Source organism: Bombyx mori, chromosome 24 (genome assembly GCF_030269925.1).
Source record: "Bombyx mori chromosome 24, ASM3026992v2".
Taxonomy (NCBI): domain Eukaryota; kingdom Metazoa; phylum Arthropoda; class Insecta; order Lepidoptera; family Bombycidae; genus Bombyx; species Bombyx mori.
Window position 1 is genome coordinate 935,146 of NC_085130.1, and position 14,073 is coordinate 949,218.

The 14,073-nt window shown below is 40.4% G+C and overlaps 1 protein-coding gene and 1 non-coding gene across 2 annotated transcripts in view; one reads left to right on the forward strand and one right to left on the reverse strand.

The window, feature by feature from the left end:
• LOC101743920 (protein stum) overlaps nucleotides 1-14,073 on the reverse strand; it is a 51,311-nt gene that overhangs the window by 24,673 nt on the left and 12,565 nt on the right. The window contains exon 2 of the mRNA XM_004923714.5: nucleotides 263-396. Within this exon, the coding sequence (XP_004923771.3) occupies nucleotides 263-396 (134 nt within the window). The remainder of the gene's footprint in view (nucleotides 1-262; nucleotides 397-14,073) is intronic.
• Mir2807a-6 (microRNA mir-2807a-6) lies at nucleotides 8,137-8,231 on the forward strand. Its single transcript, NR_107417.1, has one exon. It is a non-coding gene; the product is annotated as a microRNA mir-2807a-6 (primary transcript).

A 14,073-nucleotide genomic window follows, 5' to 3' on the forward strand; every position in this document is an offset into this window, starting at 1 on the left:
ACAACGGCTCCCCCACCCTTCAAATCGAAACGCGCTACTGCTTCACGGCACGGCAGGGTGGTGGTACCTACCCATGCGGATTCACAAGAGGTCCTACCACCAGTAATTACGCAAATTATGAATTAGACGCAATTATAAATTAACGCAAAAACAAAATTAGACGACTGTTCCTTCTAAATATCCCACCCACCTTGAGATATGAGTTCTAAGGTCTCAAGTATGGTTATAATAGTAAAATTGCGTTCAGTCCTTCGGACCTTACCACGAAACGGGGAAACTCTTCCCGGCTTAATCTCCACGGGAAGAGAGCGAGGACTGCTTGGACGGGAGGCGGCGGGAGGGTCAGCTAATATCGCGAATGACTTCTCTGTCTTTCTCTTCGCTGTTGACACGACTCTGTGGAAGAAGGATATGTCGTATTAGAAAACTGGTGCATTATTTTGAAATTATTGAAAGGCTTTCCGTTCTAAAGGTATTTAAACCACAAGATTAAGCAAATTAAGGTTGATAATGATCTACTTATAATTGTTAATTATTGAATTGAAATTGATTGAAAGTAATTGCCCGGTATTTAAGGCAAAATTAAATAAATGACAAATCAAGACGAATATATTTTGATGCCAGACATTGTTCAATTTGTCAAAAAATAATTACTACTTCTGCGGTATGGACAGCATAACAGTAGTATTTGAATTAAACTACTTTTCATATTTTACTTTCAATGTCGCAATGTAATTACAATTAAAACTATATATGTATGCTATATGTATGTTGTATCAGTGTATCGATATATTTATATCCTCGATATGAGCGAACACAGAGCTTGTAGCCTTTTCTTCTGGTGGCGATTACATTGCAATAACGCAATGTAACGTAACGGTAAAACTCCGTTAATCACTTAGCACTAGATGGGCCGTAAGCTAGTCCAACAACGTAAGTTAAAAAAATCCTTGTCCAACTTAACAGAGCCGTCAATGCTCATGCGTGGCCAGGAGTGTTCACGGTGAGCTCGTCTGACGATGACGTAAATAATGCGTCATTGATCGAATACTGGTGGTAGGATCTCTTGTGAGTCCGCACCGGTAGTTAGTAGGTTTCACCAACCTGCCTATTTCTGCCGTTAAGCAGTAATGGGTTTCGGTTTGAAGGGTGGGGCAGCCGTTGTAACTATATTGAGACCTTAGAACTTATATCTCATGGTGGGTGGCGCATTTACGTTGTAGATGTCTATGGGCTCCAGTAACCACTTAACACCAGGTGGGCTGTGAGCTCGACCATCCATCTAAGCTATAAAAAACAAAAATATTCAATATCTTGAAGCTCGCAGCTATTTGACCGAAAGCCGTGTATACTTTCATTTTGAAATAGCTTAGTTACTCAAGTATCATCATAATAATATATTAGTTGCTCTAGGTATACCACACTACAAGTGAATTCAATTTTAATTTCTCCGCTGAAAACTTTAGATGAGAAGTTTTAGGAGAGTTTTCAGCTGAGAGCCTATTTACCATTTAGGTTAGCCGTATGGCCCTTTCCCGACAAAGGCGATTAAGAAAAATTGTATTCATAGTCTGAGTGTATGAGCGTATCTTGTATGTTACCTACGCGCATAACGCACGAGAAAACATAGCTAGAGCTCGCTAAACAACGATTTAAAATATGTAGCTAAAACAAAAAGGGTTCTACAGGCCACTTAAAAAACAAACTAAATCGCATTCAGAGCATAAAAGCAGCAATACACAAATATTTTATTATGAAATTAATGAGCTCGGGTGTTGCCAACGACGTGTTTGGTAAATCGGTTTTTATTGCCAGTAATTTGGCGCTATTTTCTGAAATGGTAGTTTTGTAACCTTGTACCACAATTATCGGTGAGATCCAAGATAACTTGCTGATTTAAAGTTTAGCTTATATGACAGAAGGAAGGTTTGAAATGGTGGTATAGCACTGCACTACCTTTGGTTGACTGGTAGAGAACGCCTTAGGCATTAAGTCCGCCAATGTAAATTTTACATTTTTACATAAATAAATAAATATAGCGCATTGTGGTCCGTCCGGGTAGGTACCACCTCTCTTTCTATTTCAAGCCAGGTTTCGTGGGACATTCGATATTCAATAGAATTGGGTCTTAATAATATACATTTATTTTATCTCTCTCTCTCTCCCTCTCTCTCTCTCTCTTTGTAGCTATTTATCCTACATGGTGGTGGGATCAGCTTTCCTTATTCTACTCCTCCATTTCGCTCTGTCTTCATTTTTATTATTATATATTATATGTCTACATTTATTTCAAGTCTAAATTACCAAAAACAATGTAATAAAAAAGATAGAAAATATCGAGGCTTGGAAAAGGTTACCGACACAGCTATGCTTAACAGTGGCGATTCCATCAGTGATTGGTGTACACCAGCATCAGACCTGCGCCACTTTGAGAAGGCGGCACGACATGAGAACCCTCTTGTCGTGGCCGCTGGAAACTACATACCCGATCCTGTAGACCGAATGGTAAACAGTCGACGTCGCCCAAAACACGTCATTACGGATCCTCCCGATCCATTAACGGTGCTTTTAGGTACCTCAAGCACCGGTCACCGTCCTCGTCGAACTCGACGAAGGGCTCGTCGAGCGAATTAACCCATAGATACAGCCCTCTGAGTTTCTCACCGGATCTTCTCAGTGGTCGCGTTTCCGATCCGGTGGTAGATTCTGCGAAGTACTGCACTTGCTAAGGTTCGTGTTAGCAACGTCGTCAGGTTTGAGCCCCGTGAGCTCACCTACCAGTTAAGGTTACGCTGAAATAGCCTCTCAAGGCTATCAGCTTACATAGGAAACAATAGGGAAAGGTTATCGACACAACTATGCCTAACAGTGGCGATTCAATCAGTGATTGGTCCAGCATCAGACCGATCAGCTATTCATTTCAATATATCAATAGTTTATGTTTTTACAAAAGTTTCTATTACATCCAAGATCCTTATTAAGTCTTTGAGGACATTGTTGAAGATGAAGGATGACATTGTGGCCTCTAAAGAATCCGCAAATAATTAATAAACAAGTGAATCAAATAAAATCGCGCCAAAAAAAAAACATAACACACTAAATTTCATAAATTCCTTTGTTAATGATTTATTTATTTAACGAGGTGTCCGAGTACTAATTAATGTCTTACAATAATTATTGTAATAATATGTTAATGTTTGTTGCATCAATATTTATGAATAAATATTTAAGAAATGTCGAATACGTGTTAATGTATGAGTTTTTGTTGTATTAACCTACTCTAGTTCAGTAAGTACACGCTGGTTCTGGCCCAGCGGGGTATTTCGAAGGGTAACCCACTCTAACCGGCGCCATCTAGGCGGGCTTCGGGCAGTCTGCCGACCGAGAGGGCTGGTGGTCGTGGCGCCGACGACCGCCAGTCCGGCGTCCCGAGGGGGAGGGTGATGGGAGAGATGTGCTCCGCACTAAACGCTTCACTTTCCCCCCTTTGCATTGTCATGAGTTCTGTCTCATGCGAGGTTTGGACATTGGTTGTTGAGCGACAGAAAGTTTTAGTCAATTCGACTCTGACATACCCCGCCCAGTATCCCCAGAAAAGAACGGAAGTCCGGCGAATTACTTCCTATTTATCAGGAAGGATACAAACAGTAGATGTGAAAGGAAATAGATCTTCAGGCACCACGTTGAAAATGGGTGTACCTCAGGGTTCCATTTTGGGTCCTTTTTTATTTCTAATATATATAAACGATTTGCCTAGTTTTATTGAGTCCCGACACGAGGTCGTATTATTCGCAGATGATACATCTTTATTATTTAAAATTAAACGACAATTACAAGTCTATGACGAAGTGAATGATGCGATTTCGTGTGTGGTTCATTGGTTCCGTATCAATAACCTATTTTTGAATAGTAAGAAAACGAAATGTATTAAATTTACTTTAAAATGTATTAAATCATCTTTAAATGTGAGACAAGTAGATAGTAATGTAATTGTTTCTGAGGAATCATTGGAGCTTGTTGAGTCAACCGTATTTCTTGGTATAACAGTGGACTCCAAACTGCAGTGGGGACCTCATATTCATAAATTGGCGAGTAAGCTTAGCTCTGCAGCATACGCAGTAAAAAAAATTAGAATGTTAACAAATGCGGACACGGTCCGTTTAGTTTACTTTAGTTACTTCCACAGTGTCATGTCCTATGGCATTTTGCTATGGGGCAATGCGGCCGATGTAGAAATGATATTTATTCTGCAGAAAAGAGCTATACGTGCTATTTATAACATGCACTCAAGGGAATCCCTGAGGGAAAAATTTAAAGAAATTAAAGTTCTCACTATGCCATCCCAGTACATCTTTGAAAATTTGATGTATGTTCGTAAACATATTGAGGAGTTTCCTAAGATGTCGGACATACATAATAGAAATACTAGGAACAAACACAAGCTTGTTGTGCCGATGAGTAGGTTACATAAGATACGAAATTCATTCGGGTGTTTGTCTGTGCGCCTGTACAACAAAATCCCACAAGATGTTCAGAACCTACATATACATAGGTTTAAGAAAACTATTAAAGAACATCTGTGCAATAAAGCTTACTATAAAGTCAATGATTATCTAGAAGATTGCACAAAGTGGGAATGAGTTGCTCGCTCCGGGAATTTCAATATTGTAAAATTGTTATGTTATAATTACTTATTGTAATATGAATATTAAAAAAAAAAAAAAAAATATTTAAAATAAAAATAAAAATCTAATATTAAAAAAAAAAAAAACATGCCCGCTGAGTTTCTTGCCAATTCTTCTCAGGACGGAGGCTAATTCTTGTGAATTGGCGGTAATTCTTTTGACGTTCAACAAGTATGTACTTTCATTTATGTTGAATAAAACTTTTTTGATTTGATTTGATTTGATTTGATTTGATTCCTCCTGACCAAAAAAAAAAACAAAAAAAAAGGTAGTAAGTAATCCTATACTCGATATTCCCGAGTCGGAAACAGAAGGTAGAATATAAACGGTAGGCAGCGGCTTGGCTCTGCCCCTGGCATTGCTGAAGTCCATGGGCGACGGTAACCACTCACCATCAGGTGGGCCGTATGCACGTCTGCCTACAAGGGCAATAAAAAAAAAAAAAAAAAAAATTAAAATTTTTACACTATTGCCGACGTTTCGAATATTTGACAGTTTCCGCGGCCACGGGTGACAAAGGTTTACTGGTGGTAGGACCTCTTGTGAGTCCGCGCGGGTAGGTACCACCGCCTTGCCTATTTCTGCCGTGAAGCAGTATAGCGTTTCGGTTTGAAGGGTGGGGTAGTCGTTGTAACTGTACTGAGATCTTAGAACTTATATCTCAAGGTGGGTGGCGCATTTACGTTGTAGATGTCTAAGGGTTTCAGTAACCACTTAAAACCAGGTGGGCTGTGAGCTCGACCACCCATCAAGGCAATAAAAAAAATTCCAATAAATCCTCTACTACTTGATACCTCTTTCTTTTGAGAAAGAGAGGAAGAGGTATCACACCGAGGGGGGATGACACTTTTTCCTTATGTGACCATTTATACCAGTCAACTCCAACCGCAAGCCGCCTTAAAGAACTTCGTTCCCAAAACGACATTAGACTAGTGTTTTTTGTAATGCCGCGCTAATTTTTATATTATCTTCATCTCATAGTGCCGTCATATACGTCACACGTCATTACGGATCCTCCCGATCCATTAACGGTGCTTTTAGATACCACAAGCACCGGCCACCGTCCTCGTCGAACCCGTCGCTTGCGACCAAGGGCTGGATGAGCGAATTAACCCTCAGATATAGCCCTCTGGGTTTCTCGCCGGATCTTCTCAGTGGGTCGCGTTTCCGACCCGCTGGTAGATTCTGCGAAGCACTGCTCTTGCTAGGGTCAGTGTTAGCAGAACTCCGGCTTGAGCCCCGTGAGCTTAACTACACGTTAGGGTGAAGCTGAAATAGCCTCTCAAGGCTATCAGCATAGGTAGGGAATAACGTGCCGTCAGCTTAATGCAGTTGACTTGGCCATGTCAACCATGGCCATGTTGCCTATCCTTATTACCACAAATTCAAAGCTTTCTACTCAGTAAAGTATTCATGGGTAGGATTGGTGTAATGCAAATAATAGTAGTGCAGCTTAAAAATCATATTAATGTATGACGCCAATACTAATTGTGCCGACCCTAGAGATAATGAATAAGAATAAAAATAAAGAATTAATGAACAGCCTTATTCATAGAAACGCTGATACATTACGTGTGTACCAGAACAACAGCTTACAGCGGGCGGGAACTGTACGCAATACGCAACGAATACTTTCGCCCGATACGCGCTACTGGTCGTGTGTGGTAGCGGACATAAGCGGAAGCGGAGAGAATGGGCGATTGATTTTAAGTCGCTTACTCTTTGCTTTGTGCCAAAATTGTGATGAAATGGATTAAAATTTTATTTTTGTTTTCTTTGTAAATGCAACATTCTTATCAAATTTAAAAAATAAAATTTCGTATTTCTAAATCTATTTTGCGTGAATGTTTATGTTGAAATACAAATCATAGAACTAAAAAGGCATGAAATAAAATATCAAAAGTAGAAATAGAAAAAGTCCCTTCTTATGGCACGTGTGAATGGATAAATGTAAATATAAGCCAAGGAGAGTTGACGTCAGGCTGGGCGTAAAACTCATGCCTAATGCCAATGCAGCATGGTGGGAAGCCATCTCCCAGATCTCATTATATGGGGAAGTGATGGTGAGAAGAAAAAGTCCCCTACGTCAGGCAGAGAGCGTCCACAACTCCAGCTTCATCAGTTATGTTGATCTATTTTATCTTTTCAATGAAACCTTAAAAATATTAACCGTTCTGAAATAACATTGGAACTTCCATTTTGTGTCTATAGGTGGCTGCTGTCTATATGCTTTAGTGACTTAACAGTATCGTGCTCCGTGTATATCACTACTACAACAGCCACAACTCGTCAAATGTGATAAATTTAAAATTAATTAAAAGAGAAATAAACACGCCAATATTTCATAACTTGAGCCGATAAAAATACGCACAGCCCTCTGTAATTATAGGCAGTAGTGCAAGCTGTACAAGTGTATTGACCCACTGGTCATATGTGTGACTGATTTTTGAAGTTATAAGTAGATGTTGTTTTATTGCGTTGAAAGTAATTAAGAAGAGCGCATCGCTTGAGCAAAAAGTACCGCACGTGCATTGTATTATAATTCAAAAACAACAGTATAATTTAAGTTCGTAAATATTTGTTAATCAATGATTTAATAAGTCACTTAGAGTTTGTCGTTTCTTTAAGCTACTATTAGAGTAATCTTCTAAAAACTGTGCTATAAACTAAAATATAGCTAACGGTAGGCCGCGGCTTGGCTCTACCCTGGCACTGCTGAAGTTTATGGGCGACGGTAACCACTCATTATCAGGTGGGCCGTATGCTCGTCTGCCTACAAGGGCAATAAAAAAATATTCAAGACGTCTTTACATCATTCAGTCAAATTTGTATTTGCTTTTTTTAAATTATTAATTGTAAATTTGATTGCTGTTGTCATTACTACATTATTGTATTAGGCGATGCGTATAAAAATGTCTTTAAGGTTATAAATAAAGTTAAAAGCCTCAAGAAAGGTTCATTTCAATACCGTGCTTGTGTACAGATGTCAGAGCACAAAACGCCTTAGCACAAAACATACCTAAATATGAACGTATACTTATGAATGCTTCTTTTCATACACGTCGTCGATTCTATCATTGTGACAATGAATCGCAAACACGTGTTTTTGCCAATAATATTAAAGCGTTTAAAAGAGTTTAAAAAATGTAGCTTCTTATTCGGACCACCTCCAGCGCACTTCGGGCATGTTTGCATTCAATCTATAAATTATAATGTGCAAGAAAGTGCGACAGCAGCGTGATCGGACGGTAACTGGAGGGATTTCTCCTGTCCTTGCCGGGTTTGTAGGCGATAACCTTGCCCAATTTCCAAATTCTCGGGAAGTGTCCTGTGGACAGAATGGAATTGAACAGCCGCGTCATATATGACACGACCGTTTCAGGGAAGTGGAAAAACTTCAGATGCAATCTCTACTCAGTGTGCTTAATACGAGATTTTTAACGTTCTCGATAGCGTAAAACTAAAATTTGTATGGAGTTGGAACGTTTGCTTATGTTTGCCACTAGGGGCGCTGTTCCAGCTGCATACAAATTTCAGTTAACTTTTACGCTATGGATAAAGTTAAAAAACTCGCTCTAAGCACACAGATTTTACACTGTGACGTAACAATAATCTTGGGCAAGAACTTTGCGAATAGCATTTGATTTAAGCAAGTATTTAAAATTTAAATTTCATTACTCATTCTCAGGTTCGAGATGTTAATTTGTTTAAATTGTAAATAAATATTATATTAATAAACATTTTCTTACAACTTTTCTTAACGGAGATTTTAACTGTCGAATTCATTCAACTTTCGAAATCTGCGTTCCTGATGATACTATTGATGAAAAGGACTTGATGTGTGAAAGAAGATATGCGAGAGATGGGCGTGAGAGCAGAGTTGACGTACTTCTGAATGGAAAAATAAGATATCTTGCACCGACCCTACATACTGGTATAAGTACAAGACTAGCATGATAAGATAAGGACGTGTCCATCATGTCATTGACTGCTGTAAATTGTGTGTTCCAGTTACATGGTTAGTCCAGCCAAATTACCAAGCATTTAAGGCTGGCAGCGACTCAGCTCTGCTCTTGGTATTGCTGAAGTCCATGGGTGACGGTAACCGCTCAACATCATATGGCCGTATGCCCGTAAACCTGCAAGGGCAAAGGTAGACAGGCAATGTAGACAGATACTGCAAGTTTCGCTAATCGTTTTCCACCAGGCGGGTCGTGAGCTCGTCTCCTCATCTAGTAATAACACATACAGATCAAAAACTGAAAAAAGCAAGCTTAAAAAAGCGTGCTTGAATTAACACATGAATAACATTTTCTGGTGGTAGGACCTCTTGTGAGTCCGTGAAGCAGTAATGGTTTTCGGTTTGAAGGGCGGGGCAGCCGTTGTAACTATACTGAGATATTAGAACTTATATCTCAAGGTGGGTGGCGCATTTACGTTGTGGATGTCTATGGGTTCCAGTAACCCTTAATAGCAAAACAACGCGGATCTCTTGTGCCTTGGGCCATACACAAAAGCAGTTTTAACTAAACCGCAAAGCACATAATTAAAGCAGGCGCGTTGTTCTGTTTCTGTTATATTATAGCGTCTCGCCAGCAAATTGTTGTTGTACAATTCGATAATTACTTAGAGCTATTAAGAAATTAGGTTGAAACTTTGGTTCGTCCGGGAGGTGGCTCGGTGTAATGACCAATAGAAATAACAAGAATGCGCTTAAAGTGCACACGCGGATTTGTTTATTACACTTTACTCTTACCGAAGTCGTCGTGGCCTAACGGATAAGACGTCCGGTGCATTCGTGTTGAAGCGATGCACCGGTGTTCGAATCCCGCAGGCGGGTACCAATTTTTCTAATGCAATACGTATTTAACAAATGTTCACGATTGACTTCCACGGTGAAGGAATAACATCGTGTAATAAAAATGAAACCCGCAAAATTATAATTTGCGTAATTACTGGTGGTAGGACCTCTTGTGAGTCCGCGCGGGTGGGTACCACCACCCTGCCTATTTCTGTCGTGAAGCAGTAATGCGTTTCGGTTTGAAGGGTGGGGCAGCCGTTGTAACTATACATGAGACCTTAGAACTTGTATCTCAAGGTGGGTGGCGCATTTACGTTGTGGATGTCTATGGGCTCCAGTAACCACTTAACACCAGGTGGGCTGTGAGCTCGTCCACCCATCTAAGCAATAAAATAAATAAAAATTACCATTGGTTCAACTGTGATTGTTTAAAAATGTGTAGACATTGTATGTGTACGTAACCTTAATATTGTTCCCGAGCGATTTCCACAAACAAGGTATTTTTTTTTTTCGGGCCGGGGACCGAACCTCCTACGAGGTCCCCGCGCCTAGGGGGCGCGCGGGTTATGTGAGACTCAAAGATCTGCAGGTGTTGAGAGCAGACCGCGGGCCCAAGGAATTTTAGGGCCCACCTACTAAACGACTCCCCTGCACCCGACGTCCAAACAAACAAGGTATAACATATGGTAATAACAATTTAACCCGAAACATTTTAACCATGGTTATTGACTGATGACAACGTGTATCGTAAACCCACTTAAGTAGTTACAACAATCTTAAGCTCTTTTTTATTTTTTATTGCAGTAGTTACAACAATCTTAAGCTCTTTTTTATTTTTTATTGCATAGGCGGGTGGACGAGCTCACGGCCCACCTGGTGTTAACTGGTTACCGGAGTCCAGAGACATCTACAACGTAAATGCCGCCGCCTTGCCCACCTTGCCCACCTTGAGATATAATTTCTATATAAGATATAAGGTCTCAGTATAGTTACAACGGCTACCCCACCCTTCAAACTGAAACGCATTACTGCTTCACGGGCGAAATAGGCAGGGTAGTGGTACTTACCCGCGCTACCTACCCCCAAGAGGTCCTACCACCAGTAATCTCAACGCAAAGCCGTTGCAAGTGATCAAGTTTAAGGGTAGGTTAGTTGCTATAAAATGATATTGAGATTACAGATTCACGTCCCAAGTTGAGTGGTGGTAGTAGCCACTTACATCTAGTTGGGCCGTGTGCCAGCTATTTAGAGAAAAAACGTTTTTAATGGTATAAAATTACGCAAAAAAACACGATAAATTTCCAATTTGTTAAAATTTAGTTTTTGCAATTGAATTTGACGAGTAAATCGGTATGCCACTCATTTGATAATAATTGGGCATTTGAGACGAGTCGTCCAAAAATATATTAGATATTATTAGTTTTGATCTCATCACATCTTCGTAGAGCATAAAATAAATCATACATCAATTTTCTGATCATAGTAAATGTCGCTTAACCCAGAACGAGCATAGTGAAATTTCTCCTATCTTAGAATTTTCAAATAGAAACCAATGTCGGATTTGTGGTTAGAACAGCATGTGCTAATAATAAAGCTGCGAAGAAAGTTGAATCGACAGAAAACTCTCGAAACACCACAAAATACAAGTACAAGATCATTTAACTTGAACTCAAATGTTAACAAAACATACTGGTTGAGTCTTTTTTTTTTTCCTACCTATGCTGATAGCCTTGAGAGGCTATTTCAGCTTCACCCTAACGTTTGTAGGTGAGCTCGCGGGGCTCAACCGGAGAGTTGCTAACACTGACCCTAGCAAGAGCAGTGCTTCGCAGAATCTACCACCGGATCGGAAACGCGACCACTGAGAAGATCCGGCGAGAAACTCAGTGGGCTGTGTCTGTGGGTTAGTTCGCTCGTCGAGCCCTTCGTCGCAAGCGACAGGTTCGATGAAGACGTTGACCGGTGCTTGTGGTGCCTAAAAGCACCGTTAACGGATCAGGAGGATCCGTAATGACGTGCTTTGGGCGACGTCGACGGTTTACCATTCGGTCTACAGGATCGGGTATGTAGTTTCCAACGGCTTCGATGAGAGGGTTCTCATGTCGTGGTTGAGTCTCAAAAGATCACAGTTTACAGAAAAATTCGTGAAACAAACTCATTAGCTAGTTTTTTTTTTTTAACTTACCGTCGCTCATTTTTTTTCGTTTCGAACGTTTGCCTACGTTTGCCGCTAGGGGCGCTGTTCCAACTGCATACAAATTAGAGTTAACTTTTACGCTATCGAGAACGTTAAAATACTCTCACTAAACACACTGATCATGTAGTCGATAGATATATGCATGACACAATGGATGTAACAGAAGTACATCTCCGCAAAACCTACGTTTGAAATTACATTACAGCCCACCCGTGCGTGAAAAGGCATAGATTGAGGTGTGACTCCGTGTCGCAATACGCATCCACCAAACATCCCACGGCGTCTCTATTGTTTTCATTTCCACAAATTATCTCCGTGCCGTGTTTGTTTAGCTATAGGACGCACCTCAATCTAAATAAATTGTGGTTTAAAAACTAAAAAACACGGTTAAATAGCAAACAGAATTGACAATCAGGCAAGACAAGACAGCAGCTTGGCTTTGCCCCTGGCATTGCTGATGTCCATGAGCGACGGTAACCATTCACCATCATGCGGGCCGGTTTGCATACAAAGGCAATTAAAAAAATGTTTGTCCTATTTATACTTATCAGGATAACCTAAGTAATCAAATTGTTACATTTTTTTATTGCTTAGATGGGTGGACGAGCTCACAGCCCACCTGGTGTTAAGTGATTACTGGAGCCCATAGACATCTACAATGTAAATGCGCCACCCACCTTGAGATATGAGTTTTAAGGTCTCAAGTATAGTTACGACGGTGTTACAACGGCTGCCCCAGCCTTCAAACCGAAACGCATTACTGCTTCACGGCAGAAATAGGCAGGGCGGTGGTACCTACCCGTGCGCTATTGTCGTCATTCCTTGATACGGATACAAATTTTGAAGCTAATCGAATATCTTGAACTCAATGAAAATTCCCTTGATTACCCTTGAAATTTTCCACTAAAACTTTTACGCTATTGGCGACGTTTAGAATACTTGACAGTTTCCGCGGCCACGGGTGACTAAGGTTTACTGGTGGCAGGACCTCTTGTGAGTCCGTGCCGGTAGGTACTACCGCCCTGCCTATTTCTGCCGTGAAGCAATAATGCGTTTCGGTTTGAAGGGTAGAGCAGCCGTTGTAACTACCTGAGACCTTAGAACTTATATCTCAAGGTGGGTGGTGCATTTACGTCGTAAAGTCTATGGGCTCCAGTAACCATTTAACGCCAGGTGGGCTGTGAGCTCGTCCGCCCAGCTAAGCAATAAAAAAAACCATGGGAAAATAAAACCAAAAATAAAGATTTGTCGTTCAAAATTCGGATTATCTTCTGCATGAAAATAATCTCATACTTGTTAGCCTTTGTTCGGATATAGCAGTGGTTTTCCACGCGAGGTCCGACCATTGCTTTATGGAGCACCAGTCTTTGACCAGGCGTGAAGTACCGCTTCGCTCCGTGGTCACTGGGCATCAAACCATGCTGCGATACGAACGGCAAACTTTCTTGTCCTACATTTGATTTCTCGAACAACTTTGAACTACGTTCTCAGAGTATATTGAACGTTGAAAAGAGACAAATAACAAACCGAAGATTATCCAGTTAAAATTTGTTTTAAACTGTGATTAGTCATCATAAATCTAGTCATACAAACTCATTAATATACAATCAAAAACTGATCGTTGCGAAATGTCTGTGGGCGGCTTTATATGCATCTTCGAGTATGAAGGTCGCCTTTTACTTGTGCCAGGTTAATTCACCTCCCACTGGTGCATTGGATTTTATTTCACTTCACAAAAAATATTAAAGAGCCGAAACACAAGGGATCTGACGCCTACAAAATATAGCATATTCAATATATTGACAGGCCAAAAAATGTTTTTACTGACTTCAGTTACGATGACAATGACATAGTTATGGACAGGCCCTTGACTCCTGATAAAGCACATGGCGCTCGGGAGGAACTCATAGAGTTTGATTGCGATTATAAGTCGTCTACTATTGGAGATTGGCCTCCCCTCAGTTTGGGCGCAATGGCCAGTCTCTGGATGACCTACTCACAGTCAGTCTCCCGCTAGTTAGCTTATGACGACCATATTGCTAATGGCGCATATATGTATCAATTTTCTTAAAATCATACCAAAAAAAATACGTTTAAAATCATTGTCGTCGCCGCGAATTACACTTGCGGCCTTTATGTTGTAACTAAACAAGTCGCCAATATCGGTTTTTTGTAGTTCTGCTTTGTCGCGTCGGGTGCTTACAACGTCTAGTTTTATTTGCTCAAAATCTTTGATTATATCGGGTCACGAAATTTCGCAAGTGTGTTTTTGTTCTTTTATGATAGCGTTTCACATAATAGGCCAAATTACCTAATCGGAGTTTCTGACTTCTGGATCGACCAGTGATTAAGTGACAGAAGTTTATATCCAGAGAGGATTGGAAAATGAT